At 38.2% G+C, this 15,151-nt stretch overlaps 1 protein-coding gene across 3 annotated transcripts in view; it reads right to left on the bottom strand.

Moving 5' to 3' along the window:
- ptch1 (patched 1) overlaps nt 1-9,295 on the bottom strand; it is a 56,437-nt gene extending 47,142 nt beyond the window's left edge. The window contains exons 1-2 of one of the 3 annotated variants that reach the window (XM_079897688.1): nt 8,738-9,295; nt 6,674-6,866 (exon numbers count right to left, since the gene is read on the bottom strand). In XM_079897688.1, coding sequence (XP_079753814.1) covers nt 6,674-6,866; nt 8,738-8,905 — 361 coding nt within the window. In that variant the 5' untranslated portion in view covers nt 8,906-9,295. The remainder of the gene's footprint in view (nt 1-6,673; nt 6,867-8,737) is intronic. The other 2 variants (XM_079897686.1, XM_079897687.1) reach the window with 2 other exon arrangements.
- Between the last annotated feature and the right edge of the window lie 5,856 nt (nt 9,296-15,151).

Below are 15,151 nucleotides of genomic sequence, written 5' to 3'. Positions count from 1 at the left end.
CATGCAAACCAATTTTATCAGCCTAAAAACACTCGACAGAGATCAATTTCCTTTCCTTGGTTGCCGATAAAGATAAATATCGAACACTTCTTGCAGGTTAACTAGGCTTTAAAGGCATGTTTTAAGGCAAGTTTAAATTTTCACTACAAGTTTACTAAACTGTTCCCAAAGAACAAGAAGGAAACTGGTCAAGATGTAGGCTGAACTTCGTAGTATCTTGGCCCATTAACCGAAGCAGCAGATTGCAGAAAAACGGCCGCTCTAACCAAAACACAAATAACACTTCAGCTACTACGCTCCCCTCCCCCTCTCACTCTCTTTCGCTGAACTCCTCCGCCCCTCGGCCACAGAGACAGGGAGGGTGGAGAGGGGGAGGGCCAGACCACCCGGCATCCATGGCAGGACTCAGTGTTTACATTGCTGCGCTTCACTCTGTAATACATCTGGCATCCCAGGGATGGACTCCCAAGTGAAGGGGGAGGAGGGGGGTGTCAGTGTGAGGAGCGGAGAACGGGGGGGGGGGGGGACTGAAGGGCAGTGAAAGCTTTCGGAAGAAAAGAGAGGGGAAGGGGAGTAGGAGAGAGCGAGAGAGAGAGAAAGCATGAGTCTTTTCCGTCATTTTGGTGTCTCTGTTTTTTGAATAACACGGAGTGGAGGTATGCAGAATATAAACACAGGAATTGGAGAGCTGTCAGGATGCTGGTTGTGGATGGGAGTTGCTCCATTCGTATCTGTCTTCCACACACTTGCGTCAGTTTTAAAACTGTTGAGGCTGCCGCTGAAGAAATCATGATTTATAGACAGTGTAAAATACGAAAATCAAACATATGTTAAGCAACTGCAAAGTATTAAACAAACAGTTTTAATCTTCACGCTATTTGTGCTACAGACATGAATGACACCTCAAATTGAGTGGAAAGTTTAGAAGAGGTGCACTTTTAGTTATCAGCTTTCACTTGGTGGAGAAAACAGGCAAAATTCCCATAGTTACAATTGAGAAAGGGCCAAATCTAGGGACAGTCAAGCGCCAAAATACGATAATCAGAGGAATTTGCTACATTGTAAACTGCTTTGTCATGCAAGTTGTCCTGCACTGTATGTGCTACTGACATGAATAGGCCCCTCAAACTGTATGAATTGTTTAAAATACAATGCAGTTTTACTTTTCTAAGCAATCAGACATACAACTTTCACCTGGTGGAGAAAACAGGCAAAAATCTCATAGTTACATTTGAGAAAGAAATCATTTCTATGAACCAGAATATCACAGTATCCACTAGGGATGTGCAAGACTATTCGACTAGTCGATTAAACAATACTGCTGTGCTGATAGTCGACTTGGAAATACTAGCCTAGTTGTTTACTTTTTTTTTTTGCATATTTAATGGTTTGCTTTATATTCTTACAAAGGCTACATTTAAAATACTGTTATGTTAATGATACATTTTATTATTGCAAGCGTTGGTTTCACTAGCTCAGAGTAGTGGTGGGCTATATACTGGTAGACACGATTAACCGGTAGAAATTTGTCAACCGGTAGAGATTTTGGACTATCGTCTCTATCGCGGTTACGCTCATGTGACTTTGCTGTGCTGCACAGTAACGAAAGCTTGCGTTTTTAAACGATGCGGTTTAAAAACATGTTATTTTATAACGTTAAAGTGCAATTAGGAGCGAAATACAACTCATTTAAGTATATGCACCCGCTCTCTGAGAGACTGTTTCTCAGCGCTGACTGAGAGACGAGCGCACATTAATAAAGCACGTGAGAACTGAACTAAATGCTTTTTGCTGCCTAATTGGGCTTGGACGACTGAATACACAAACCTAAGTGTCAAAGTCACCATGTAGCCTATTTGCAAGTAAACACAGTAATTTATGTCTTAAGTGAACGTAATTAGTTGAGAATGGTTGAGAAAGATAACGGTATAATGGATCCGTGCAGTCGGTCTTAAAGTGACAGCATCCAAATTTACCTGCTGTCATTATTAATACTAATCGAACAACAAATAAGAGAAAATCTCTCACTGCACCTCGACTGAATCACTTTTGTAACTGTAATAAGAAATGTATATTTAATTTAAACAAAGTCTACGTATTGTTTTTTTATGTGATTATACATTTTATGTAGTATTTCTAATCTAGTGCTTAAAGTTTTTCAGGTAGGTCTATTTCATTTGTGTCTTTGTTCTATTGTAGTTTGTTTTCCTATATGCTTGTAATTAGTTTCTTTGCTCTTTCTTTATCACTGTTAACTTGTCTTCAGTAAGCTTGAGAGGTTTTTTTTTAACTTAGGCTAGTATTAGTTTTTTGTGATATTGAAAATGATGATTCATGAGCAATTTCAATGATTAAACCTTATTTAAAGCAAAAATAACTATATTGTGATATATATCGTTATCGTGAAATAAAATTACTCATATCGTGATAAAAGATTTTGGCCATATCGCCCACCCCTAGTGCTCTGCATACATCCCTTACAGTTCAGCCATGTGTGTCCAAGCCTTCCTGAGCACATCTAAACAGGGAGAATTCCACTAGATCCTGATCTCTTCACCACAATGCAGGAAGGTCACATTCTTCAGCTACTTCCTTCATAGTAGAAGAGAACTTCTTCCTAACATGAACTGCAGGTTATACACTCCTACACACTGCTAGTGCTAACTCTTAATCATCCTCATGTTTTCACTGGAAAACCAAAAGAGATTTGTCAATATGTCCACACCTGTTGAATGTAAAGGCATTCTCAGTCGACACTTTATTTCCAAATGAACACATATGAAAAGAGCATAATAAAATGGCTCTCGTCATAAAACACTGAAAAATTTGATAAAGTTAACACAAAACTCAAATTTGCACAAAAAGGACAAAAGACCAACAAAGCGAGAATGAAATAAACCCAAGTTACATGTCTTCCATAATACCCAGATTTACTGCACATTGATCACTGATCTAATAAATTTACACTGCCCCCTGCTGGGTGTGTAAAAACATCTTGCCGGTTAAATTAATCATCAAATGCCTTTAAATCGATCTAGCTCTTCTTCCACAGGAGGGCTAGAATAGTAAACCTTCTCTCATCATGGTTGGCGTTAGCTGGAACCCCTCACTCTGCACCCGGGTCATGTAGCCAGGATCCGATGAGCTTTTAAATAGCGGAGTCTCCACTCGATGACCTCAGGTCCTGAGGGACACAGCCTTGTGGCCCCGAGCCTCATGCTACTCCTCCTACCCCCTGCACGAGAGAATGGGACAACCCGAACCCTGATATTTCAATGATTTCACTGCGAGAGCGGTCCTTCTCAAAAGCGGCCAGGAGGGGAAGGCGTACAGGAAGGCGAATGTTTACGTGAAACTGTTTTAATTAAATTCAGGCGGTGCTGGTATTTTCTTTAAAAAAAAAAAAAAAACTTGGAGCCTGTGATCTTGAAAAGCAAAAAAGATGGCTACTCATTTTATCTGCAACTCCTTTTTTTTTTACTTTTTTTTTTACTTTTTTTTTTTTTTTTTAAAGCTATGCAATAACAGCAAATTTGCTTAAAAAGCCATTATTTTGAGTTTATATACATTTATATACACACACACTTAAATAATTTTTTTTTCTCCTTCTGCACAAAATCTGACCTGAAGAAGTCTGCTAGAGGTCCACAAGTCTCCACAACTTCAAAAATTAGAGTCCAAAACATCAAAGCTACATTCATATCAGATCAGTGAGAGGATACAGCCAGTGAATCGAAAAGCTATGGCAACATTATCTACATCAATCATGTAACGCTGAAAATCTGTAGAGCAACCAAACAAATTATAATGGTTGGAGCGTAACAGCCCTCAATGGCAAGTGATGAAAGCCAACATGAGATCACACTGAATCCCATTCAAGCTGAAATTCAGGGAGAGTAAGAGACACAGCTTCAACGAAGGGTCATTTGGAGGTCGCTAGCAAAAGACTGTTCCAAACGAAACATAAACATGCATTTTAATGGACGCTGGGCCGACATCTCCCAGCGCAGAACCTGGCCAACCAGAACTAATCTATCCCTCAGCTGTGGAGTTTAATCTAAACAAACAGGTCTCGATGTTACTGCATCTGGAAGCTGTCATGTGCTTCGACATGGGAACAACTGAGGTGTGAGTGAGTGTGTGTCCAGCAACCGACTGTCATACTTCATCTGCAAACCTCCTGCACTTTTTGGAAAGGAAATGTGGAAGTGAGCAACAAAAATAAAGCCCTGAAGAGAGAGAGGATAAAGCTCTGGGTAAGGTGTTTGTGATGATAAGGTTCACATTCGATTTAACAAAAATGACTTTAATGTTGAGAATAATTACTAAAGATTACTGACACTCAGCTTAAGTATTTACGTAAAATACCAAGCATTACCGCAAACATTTTTCTCTAACTGAGGGGTAGACTGAGGTTTTAGGGTCTAGGTTGCTACTGCACCCGCTCCATTATAGTAGCCTAAGCAATGACTTAAGCTGCTCCAGGGGAACTGGAACTATAGTGTAAGGTGCACTGGGTGAAAAAACAAAAGTGTCTGCTAATGGACAAATTAGTAAAGTAAAAGAAAATAGACCAAATCTATTTATATTACCTTCTCTAGTTTATCTCAAAAATGCAGAAAAACTGTTAAAAAAATAAATGTAATGCTTCAATGGGCAGGAACATACAAATACCTCAAAACACCTTTTGTGCAATTGACATAGTATATAAATATATATATATATATTTGTGTGTGTGTGTAGTAGCAAAAATTGATATCAAGAGGGGGTATCTGTTTTTAATGAAAAATTCAAAGTAAACCATCAAAATATATTTAAAAAATCTTTTTTTTTATTTTTTTATGAGAACAAAGAGCAAAACACTAAACTTAGTCAAGGTATTTACAAATATTACAAAAAAATTATTTGGTAAAAAAGTCAAGCTATAGTTTTATTTACTATGCAAAAAAAAAAAATGCATAGAAAAACAAAAAGTTTGCAGGAAAAATCATACATTAACAACATAGGCAGTCATTAATATTTAGTCATTTATTGGTTCTCTTTTGTTTTTGCATGTGTTAAATAATAAATTCTTTGTAGAAAGTGTGGCCAAAAATTATATCCATACAATTTTGGTCTCTTTATTTGATATAAATTATATTATATATTTGATTTTAATAATATTTGAATACAAGTCTGAATATGTAAATTTCTCTAGAACAGACATCACTTTACATATTAGTCGTGGGTAATTTTATTTGCTATATTTAGTTATAATTTAAAGCCATGAAGTGGCAAACAGACTTAGCAGTTTTGGCAGTGCCTCCTCAAAAGTAATTTACAGTATAAAAACAATATAACAGTCATATTATACTAAATATGAGATCAATTAGTGTAAAAATCACTCGTTTTATAAAGTAATATTGTTTTACGAGGGCTAACAAAAATATTGGCAAAAAGTCACATGACAGGAAATATCTGACTAGGTTCGGTCAATTATCGTGACAATGGCCACCTATCATAATAGGAACAGTTCAACTGGTCAAAATGGTGTAACTAATTACAGAATAAACAGCTCACCCAATCAGACATCACAAATTTCAACTTGAAATTAATTGAAACAATAATCTACAACTAAATAACAACTAAAAATGCAAAGATTGTTAATATAAATACACATTATTACACTAGGGCAGTTTGTTTAGAGTGTAAGGTAAACAGTGTTCCATGTTTACACAGTGTTCGGTTAAAAGGGACATCAAGTGGAAATGCAAAAAAAAAAAAAAGGAAACACTGAGAGGCAACTGTCTCATTTCATAAATCTACCACACACCACTGACTTTAATTTCAGTCCTGGATGGACAGAACATGGCGTGTGTATTTACAGTCCAAAAACACACTGAAAGCCAATTTATCCAATTAAAATAACTCAATATAAAAATGCCTGTGAAATCAATTATAAGGTAACCTCTTATATCATCTGTGGTCATATCAAAGGTTCTTTAAACTGCAGGAATGTAGATCAAAGCAGAAAGGCCTATTTGCCCCTCCCCCCTTCAAAAATCACCACCCACACTACGGCCCCAACATCTCACAATTGACTTATTCATAAAATAAAAACAATTCTCTTTCAAACTCTCTTCAAACCGCCTAAGAACTGTAGTCTGTGTCGGGTCTGAGTGCACGTTTCTGCCTGTAGTTCGCTCGGTTCCTGCTGAAACTCTGAGACAAATCTTTTTGGAAAGTTGAACGCTGTCCAAAACAGGACCACACACAGGCTCTGTGAGCAGCACGGATCAGATTCAACTGCTGGAGGCAGACACACACACACACACACACTACTCGCACACACTCACAAAATGGCGGCTATTCGTGTTAAAAAAACACTCACATTGCTTTCTAAATCAAGTATCCACTGATGTATCGAACTTGGAAACAATCGGCGGGCGCGCGCGCGCGCGCTATAACGTTCCATAAGCAAACTGCATTCGTGCGCGCGAGGCAAATTCGAAGCGAAAAACATTCTTATCACGTTTAATCTGGATTTCTGCCAGACTTCAATACAATAAACAATTCCTTCAGCTTACATGACAGACCCCCCACACCACACCCACTGCTTCAGGTCTGCCTTTAGATTACACTTGAGGGGAAAACGTATTAGAAAGACGTAAGTACAAGGAAAACAGCTTCTTACCTTCTACCCAGAGTTTCTCCACATCCGTCTCCAGATTAGCTGCCCTTAGGCCAACAGCAAAAGCTCCGAATATTAAAAGGCCCACAACTAAAAACTTTCCGCAGTTCTTTTGTATGTAACAGCCAAGTTTAAACAAGAGTCTTTGAAACTTTGCTCTCAACCACAGCGGCGCTTTCCTCCCAGTCGCCTTCCCCTACAAGACAAGAGAGAGCAAATATTAAACTCGCATCACCTTGTTAAACAGATAAACTAAATTCCGTCGATACTTATTCATAGTTTTTCGATTAAATGCGGTAAATAAACTAAATTGGCACTTAGTGGGCTTCATTAAGTGTAGTATCAGAAATAACCTACTTTCTTTTCAAGTAATTACTTGAAATGTATTAAACAATTAAGGTTATGTATAACACCACTCATAAGGTCTTAAAAGTACCCCCTCCATCCACACTTTCAAGCACTGTTTCTATGGCAAGCCATTTTAACATTTATTCTATCATCTTATTTTTACTACTAGTTACTAGCTGCATCATTTTTACTACTAGTTTATTACTATTGCAAGTAGTAGTGACTAGTATCTTTTTCAGTGTCACTAGACATATCTATTTATTAGATACCAGTCGTACAACTTACTCATTTACAACTAGTCACTATGGCAATAACTAACCTGTTGTGGTGGGACATTTGAATTATCTCATGTTGTTCAGATATCAACTTCAGAATAGTATCTATTCCAGTCTTACATGTAATTATTCATTAGAATATAATACATTTTCTTTAGATACTACCACCTATTCCAGTTTTCCTACTAATTAAACACACACTAAAACATATTAATAGACACTAGCGTGTATTCAAGTTGCTATACTAGAATCATTCATAATCTTACCAGTAAAAAATTATAATTAAAATATAGAGCAGCCATTCTGACTGGTCAGTCATTACATAGAAAAAAAAAAGTTGTAACTAGTCTTAGAATGTTACAGGTGTTGAATATGTGCTAAAACTGGTACACTGTAAAAAAAAAAAAAAAAAAAAAAAAAAGTGCTGCCTTAAACATTTAAGTACAATCAACTTGAATGTTTAAGTTAAATTACATTAAACTGACTTAAAAAAAATAAGTTGAATATTTTATAACATAAAAATGTAAATGCTTAACTTATTTTGACAAGTTAAAGCAGTGTAAAAACATGTAATATAATTTCATATAATTTACAATGTGCATATACCACATTAAAATAATAGTTCATATTTGAAAGAATTACAGAAATACAGATCCTCAAAGAATTCAATGGCAAATAAACTAAGACAGTTATTACTAATGAAACTATTTAAAAAAGGATGACTTAATTTTTTATTATTATTATATAATAATAATAATAACTAGTCACAAAAAAATAAATACTACTTGGTTCTAATGAATAAATGTTAAAACAGCTTTCCATACTACTTGTAGCCTACTATTCTCTCGGCATTCAAAGAGCATAATTCAAATGAGTTATTGTCCCACGCATAAACTAGACGTTAAAATGAGTATGACTGCAATGTGACAGATTGCATCCTTTGGACACTGTACCAGGGAAACAGGTTACAATGTCCAAAGTCATGTAGGTAATATCGGAGATGCACGTGGGTCGCATAGCTGAAGGGACGCGATGTGATGTGATTTGGGAAGTGCTGCAGCCATCACAGAGGGAGTTACGACAATATTTGTGAACGGAAGAGGGCAGCCACATGGATCGTGCCTGAGCAGTGCGGGACGAAAACGACTCCGTGTGTAGATCCTATCTGAGGGGGCTTCAATCAGTCGGATAGGGCCAACATCACCAAGACCCCTCGCTTTACTTTCAGAGCTCAGCTTCACGTCTGACAGTTATGTTTACGATTAATGTATCGGGACAGATGGGCATAACGGTGAACAAACGAAGCGGCTACAGGTTGCCTCGCGCACAGACCCCCCCATCGGCGCCGTGGCTATCCCGTTACCTAGCGACTTCACTAAAGTTGAGCACTTTGTCAGAGATTCCCGACAAAGTCCAAATGCAAACAGGGCAAACATAAAAGCACCTCTGATATCTGCTCCAATGCAAAGGCAGCATCGCAATAGCTCGGTCTCTGCAAATACTCCAAATCCGCCGCGGCGGTCCGATAGTTGCCCCTATTTCTCCGTGTTAACCTCGGCCGATCGGGGTCTCTGTTTTCCTGCTCGGAGGAGACATTAACAGCCGAGGCCATGTTGCAAAGTCTGCGCCGAACGTCTCGTTATCCGCGCTAGTGTATTTCCCCGCGAGCGTTTAGTGATATCCGAAGAAAACCAAGTTTGTCTCTCGTTGATCCCAGATCCGCGAAGCACTTCATACTCCTGTTTGAGACGGCGAGTCAGAGTCTGCGCCTTCCATTCCAACATTTCGCGAATCTGGAGGTCTCCAACAATTCCCCACTTTCACGCCGTCCGCTGGAAAGTCCGCGATATCAGAAGGCGAAGTGGAAGATGCTGTGGAAACGTCGATCTCTCGGTGGCTGAAGCATTCTGTGATCTATGGGGTCCCTCCTCAGGCCGCGCGACAAGGCGATCTCTGAGAGATTCAATAGATGTGAAAAAAGATCACTCTCCATTCGGAGAAGGGGAGGAGGGCGTGGCGAAGACCGCTCGAAATCCCGCCTCCGGGGCTGTCAGATGGCCGGGGTTCCTGGGCTCTGATTGGTTCCAGAAGGGCAAAAATTACTCAGCAAACACGACTATTATTAGCTGCTTAGCAACAGCTCACCAAAGTAGAGGGACCACCCAAGCCGCGAGCCCTCGTGTGTGCATCTCAAACTTCAGGGGAGTCTTAAAGAAGCAAAGCACTCTTTCTTGCAGGACTCACTCGAAGCGCTGGGTCCAACTCAACTCAACTCGAGACTCGGCGTCCAGACAAACACATGGAGAAAACTGCTGAAGCAGGGGAGAACGGACTCTTTCTTTCTTTCTTTCTTTCTTTCTTTCTTTCTTTCTTTCTTTCTTTCTTTCTTTCTTTCTTTCTTTCTTTCTTTCTTTCTTTCTTTCTTTCTTTCTATGGATGATCTTATTTCTTTTAAACTAAAATAGTGTAGCAAAGGAGCATTGTGTTCAGTGTTTGAAGATTAATTGCTTTTCACACATTTCCTGTAATTCTATTTTTTACTTTTCTATGAGATGATTTATATTTTGTAAACAGTGTTTTTGGAAATTTGTAATAAAGAGCATTTTAACCCTTCCACGCATAGTGGTCACTACAGTGGACAGCTATTAAAAAGCATTTTCTTGAATTTGCACGGGTTTTTATGGCAAAGTTGCACATCAGCCTCTTCAGTGGACCCTGGTGCATCATCCTATAAATTGCAACCAAGTGGCAAGCCTTTGTGTTTCGATTTTTTCCCCCTCCAAACCAAGATGGCCAAGGGTCAGTCAGACATGCCAAGTTGCTCCGGAATATCCACCCATTCCTTCTATCCTAGGAGACTCTTGTAGGTAAAAAAATATATTGCAGCATCAAGCAATATCTAATGAGTCATATCACAGTAAAATTTTCCAAGTTTTGATTTTAGATTGAGAGAAAACTCTGATTAATCACATGTCCACTGTAGTGGACGTCATGCATCAATTGCTATATTTCAGCTACAATTCATAATTATAATGTGAATATTGTTTTTGAAATTTAAAACTTAACTTAATCTGCAGTGACTTTTTTTACTGTAAATAAATGTATTTGTATTATTAGAATGTAATTTTCATTGACATCGAAAAAAGTCATGTGATTACATAATGTATGACACTTGTAATGCATTACTTTACTTGTTAGATCAAAAAGTAATCTGATTTCATAATGCATGTTATGAAAAATTTGTAAAAAAAATTAAATAAAAATCAATTCTTGTTTTTCATGCCCTAAGAGCAATAAAAACACATAGGAAAAAAAATCCTGACTGAGGTTATCATAATTCATGCATGAAAGGGTTAAATTCAAAATCTTTCTTTATTTCATATGGTTTTCTTTCTTAATTTTCTCTTTCTTTCTTTCTTTTTTATTTGGTTTTCTTGATAATTCATTTTCTATAAGTTGTAGTTGTAAGTATAGTAGCGCCAGTTTTAAGTTACAGGGCAATGGAAAAATGCAATTTTATAGTTTTGTACAAGTCTGTGCCAAAACATGGGAATTCCTTGTCTTGTTGCCCTTTTTTTCATCAAAAATTATGCAAATGTTACATAGGTTTTATACTATGCATATCACACATCCAAAAATAGTTAATGACTATTGAGAATGAAAAATCTGTCTTGTACCAAGCCGCAGTGATGCTCTGCAATACATCATGATTAGTTTTCCTTCAGTCGTGGCTTAATGATTAGTGAGTCAGACTAACCCAAAGGTTACAGGTTCGATTCTCAATACCGGAAGGAAAAGACTTGAACAGTGTGTGTGTGTGTGTGTTCACTACTCACTACTCCTAATATATGTGTGCACTAACTTGGATGGGGTAAATGCAGAGGACAAATTCTGAATATGGGTACCATACCTTAATATCTCACTTTTTCTTTCACACAAAGCACATTACACAAAATAATACAAATATATGCAGCTATATAGTGCTATATAAACACTGGACGATGATTGGAGTGATGTCATCAGATTAGGAGACTATGGGAGGAAAGCCTTGACATTAGTACGAAAATGAGATACATCGTTATGAAGAATCCATTTCCTATCCCACCCCACCATCAGGAAATTATTACAGCCATATTATTTTTCTCCAGAAAGGAAAAAAAACCTGCACCATTAGTCATTAACTTCCTCTGCTGGATTCTCTGAGCTATATGATCTGTCTTGAGCACTATGTTTCACTCAATCTCTCCCAACAGTTCTGTAGTTTGCCATGGTTCCCACTGCAGTGATGTACCCATGACTTTTCCCATGTTTACTCTAAAGCACAAGGTTGTGCTCCATCACAGAGATGTGTTTGACAGCTCTGAGCACTTCTCTGCCAGTGTTTACACTCTCCAATTTCCTCTGCGATTGTGTGGCTCTTTTATAATCAGTGTGACACAAGAGAAAGGAGAGCACTTCATAAAAACTGGCTATTTACCTTTGCACGGAGGCTGGATGTTTTCAGTGATCTGTCTATCTATCTATCCATCTATCTGTCTATCTATCTATCTATCTATCTATCTATCTATCTATCTATCTATCTATCTATCTATCTATCTATCTATCTATCTATCTATCTATCTATCTATCTATCTATCTATCTATCTATCTATCTATCTATCTATCTATCTAATATGTCTATATATCCATCCATCCATCCATACATATTTTAAGATATTTTTCTATATTAAAAGGTACACACATCATCAAAGCAGTGTTCTGACTTTCTGTTTAGTTTGTATATTTGTAAATCCCTGCAGAGCGGTTGGGTCTCCTATGCCCAGATCCTGATCTATGCTTAGCCTACAGTCTTAGCAATCATAATTTTCAGGCTTAAGTTTGGACCTTTCCCAAAACAGTCCTTAAAAAATTCTGAAGTACAGTATGCGCTGATTTTGTGTTTTGTTTTCATTTCATCACCATAGAAATCTACCTTACACCCTTTCTGTTCCACCACTGTCTGTCCTCAGCAGTTTATAGAAATATAACACTCATGTGAATGTGAGATTGGTTTTATCCAAGTCTCCACAAAAAAAAAAAAAAAGGAACAAAAAGTAATCGTTCCATTCTCATTAGCAAGATGTGAGTGGCTCCCCAGTGTCCCGCCACACAAAAGGCCACACATTTATTAGCTAATTACACAATATCATTTCTATACCTCATGAGAGGTCCTTGGAAATCATGGTTGTCTTGCTTCACAGCTGTGTGATGTTTGTCCCGTTCGACTGGCTCTCATCAGAAATACTGTCCATGAGGACAAAACATATTAAACCGTGATTTGCTTCAGTATTTAAATTCATTTGCATTATATTCACTCTTAAAAATAAATATTCCAAAAGGAGGTTGTCAAAGCAATGCCATAGAAGAACCATTTTTGGTTCCCCAAAGAACCTTTTTTTTAAGTGTAAAGAACCTCTTGTGCAATGAAAAGATTCCATGGATGTTAAAGGTTCTTCATGTAACCATAGATGCCAATACAACCTTTATTTTTAAGTGTTGGACAGTAAAATCTGGCAAAAGATCTAACAAACACTGTATTGAGCTTGTTATAATTGATCAATAAGTTCTGAGTAAAATACTGCGGGTGTTTTCCGGCGACAGCAAAATAATCTCCAAAAACATTTTGGAGTGAATTATATGATGACGTGGCTCTCCACAAGTACCTACAGCTTGCGAGCAACTCTGTGGCTCCGAGCCCTAAAGGACCCTCTGTTCCTTGAAGCATTTTCAGATTGGCAATTAGAAAGTAAACACAGCTGGCTGTAATATATATGAATTTATTGGCTGCATCATGGTTATTTAGGCAAAAAAGTAATACATATACAAAGCTCTGCAGCTGATTGAGCTTCTCAGCCACGTACTCTCTTCATAAAGAAACCTTTATTTATTGAGAAATGGTGAATGTCGAATCTTTGCAGACAGGTTGACAGAGTTTTTTCCTAACTAATTGTATTATTCTAAACTAAATCTTGCTGTCCGAACGCTGCCAATATTACATATACTGATGTGACATCATTTATGGTTATGTACTTAATATGCACGCCAGCACCAAAAATTGCAACTTGAAAGAGAGCTGTGCGCATCATTGGCATTTATGAGAATACATCTACGTTCTTATGTTAAATCAAATCTGATGTTTTCAGGCTCTGACATATTATTCATCATGTTTACTATTGCTTTTGACACATGACAGAGAGACATCTGTTGTCATTTACCACAGGCCATGCTTGGATTATACACTCTGGGACAAAGCATGAGCAAAATACCGCACTCCATTAGTTATTTAGATGTCTTTGCTATGTGAATTGTAAAACGTCAAGTATAAAATGCTAACCTCTCCCACTGGCTTTTCAAATGTGTGGTGTTTATACACAAAATCTTTTTTTGAGGGCCAATCAATGCCTGCTTTGTAGATTTACTGGCTTCTTTCTTCAGTGCACAATCGCTGGTGACTCTGTGAGCCTGTTAGCACTTATGAAATAATTTTGGGAAAACACATCATTTACTGATCGAGTGATTGGGTGAGAGAAGGGAAGAGGTGTGGTGCAGATGTTGAGGTCCAGTTGCAGGTCTGCAGGGACCGTGAACCTGCAGGGTGATATTTTGATGGAGATTTCTGACAATAAGACCAGACTATCATATATCACAAGAACAGGCTTTGTGTCCTTTTAGCCAAAGCATATTCATTTTCAGACTAAAAGATGAATGCAGAAAGACATGGGGTAAATGTTGAAAGTATGTTTGGTGTGACTAAATATCTACCGATTTCCTCTTTCTTTCTTTTTTTATTACAATAAACTGTACTCAAAAGTCAGCATAAAGTAATTTGCAGAATGTCAAATAACATGTCATAACAAGTGTAACAGACGTAGGCCTTTAGTGTCCTTGTTAGCGCCCGCCATCATGCCAGAGACCCCGGTTTGAATCCCGCTCAGAAACAATTGAGTAGGACCGGTTACATTTGGTGCCGTGACCCAGCTTGGAATGAGGTGAGGGGGGTGACCCCGGATTTCCACCAACTGCGGAACGGCTGCGTGTCGGCTCCGCTGCGTGTCGGCTCCGTGCTCCGCTGTCCTTCAATACCCACCAGGTCCGGGTTTGTTGCGGAACGGCTGCGACCATGACTAACAGCTGAAGTCAGGAGGACCCACGAATTCACATATGATCGCGCGATATAAGTGCTGAATTGCTGCGGAGCTCTCCGGCATGCGGCAAAAATAGAAGCTCTGCGTATCTGCTCCGGAGGGCTGCGGATCGCCGGAGTCGGAACGCAGCCGTTCCGCAGTCAGTGAAAATACACACATTGACTTTAACCCTTTAGGCGCCAGAGGTTTTTTCCTAAAACGTTCGATTTTGACATCTTAATTTCAAAAGGCTATCTTAAAAGTGATAAAAGATAGAGACTTTCTGTAAATTAGAGAAATATTAAGGATGACCCAAAGTTTATGTAGGGATTACCTTTTCCCATCTAATTTGCATATTATGACGTCATATGGTGGCGGCCATCTTGGATTATAGAATTTGTATGGTTTTTGTTGATGTTTATTTGTTTTTTTGTTTTTTTTAGCTGACAAAGACGCACACATCACAAGGACATGAACACACAAAAAAAGAACACATATTGTACACTACTAAATGGTCAGGGAAATAGATAGTAAATCAACAGTGTAATAAATGGCAGACAAAAACAATTGTTGCAGGGCTTTTGCTGTAGAGATAATGACTCCCTATTCATCCAGGTGACATTTCTTGTAGTGTTTCATGGTGTGGTATTGCGATAGACTATGCATAATAGCCCCTCTGCCCCGTGTCACATCGC

Source organism: Squalius cephalus (genome assembly GCF_949319135.1).
Source record: "Squalius cephalus genome assembly, chromosome: 16".
Classification (NCBI taxonomy): Eukaryota; Metazoa; Chordata; class Actinopteri; order Cypriniformes; family Leuciscidae; genus Squalius; species Squalius cephalus.
This window is presented reverse-complemented; position numbering and strand designations above follow the sequence as displayed.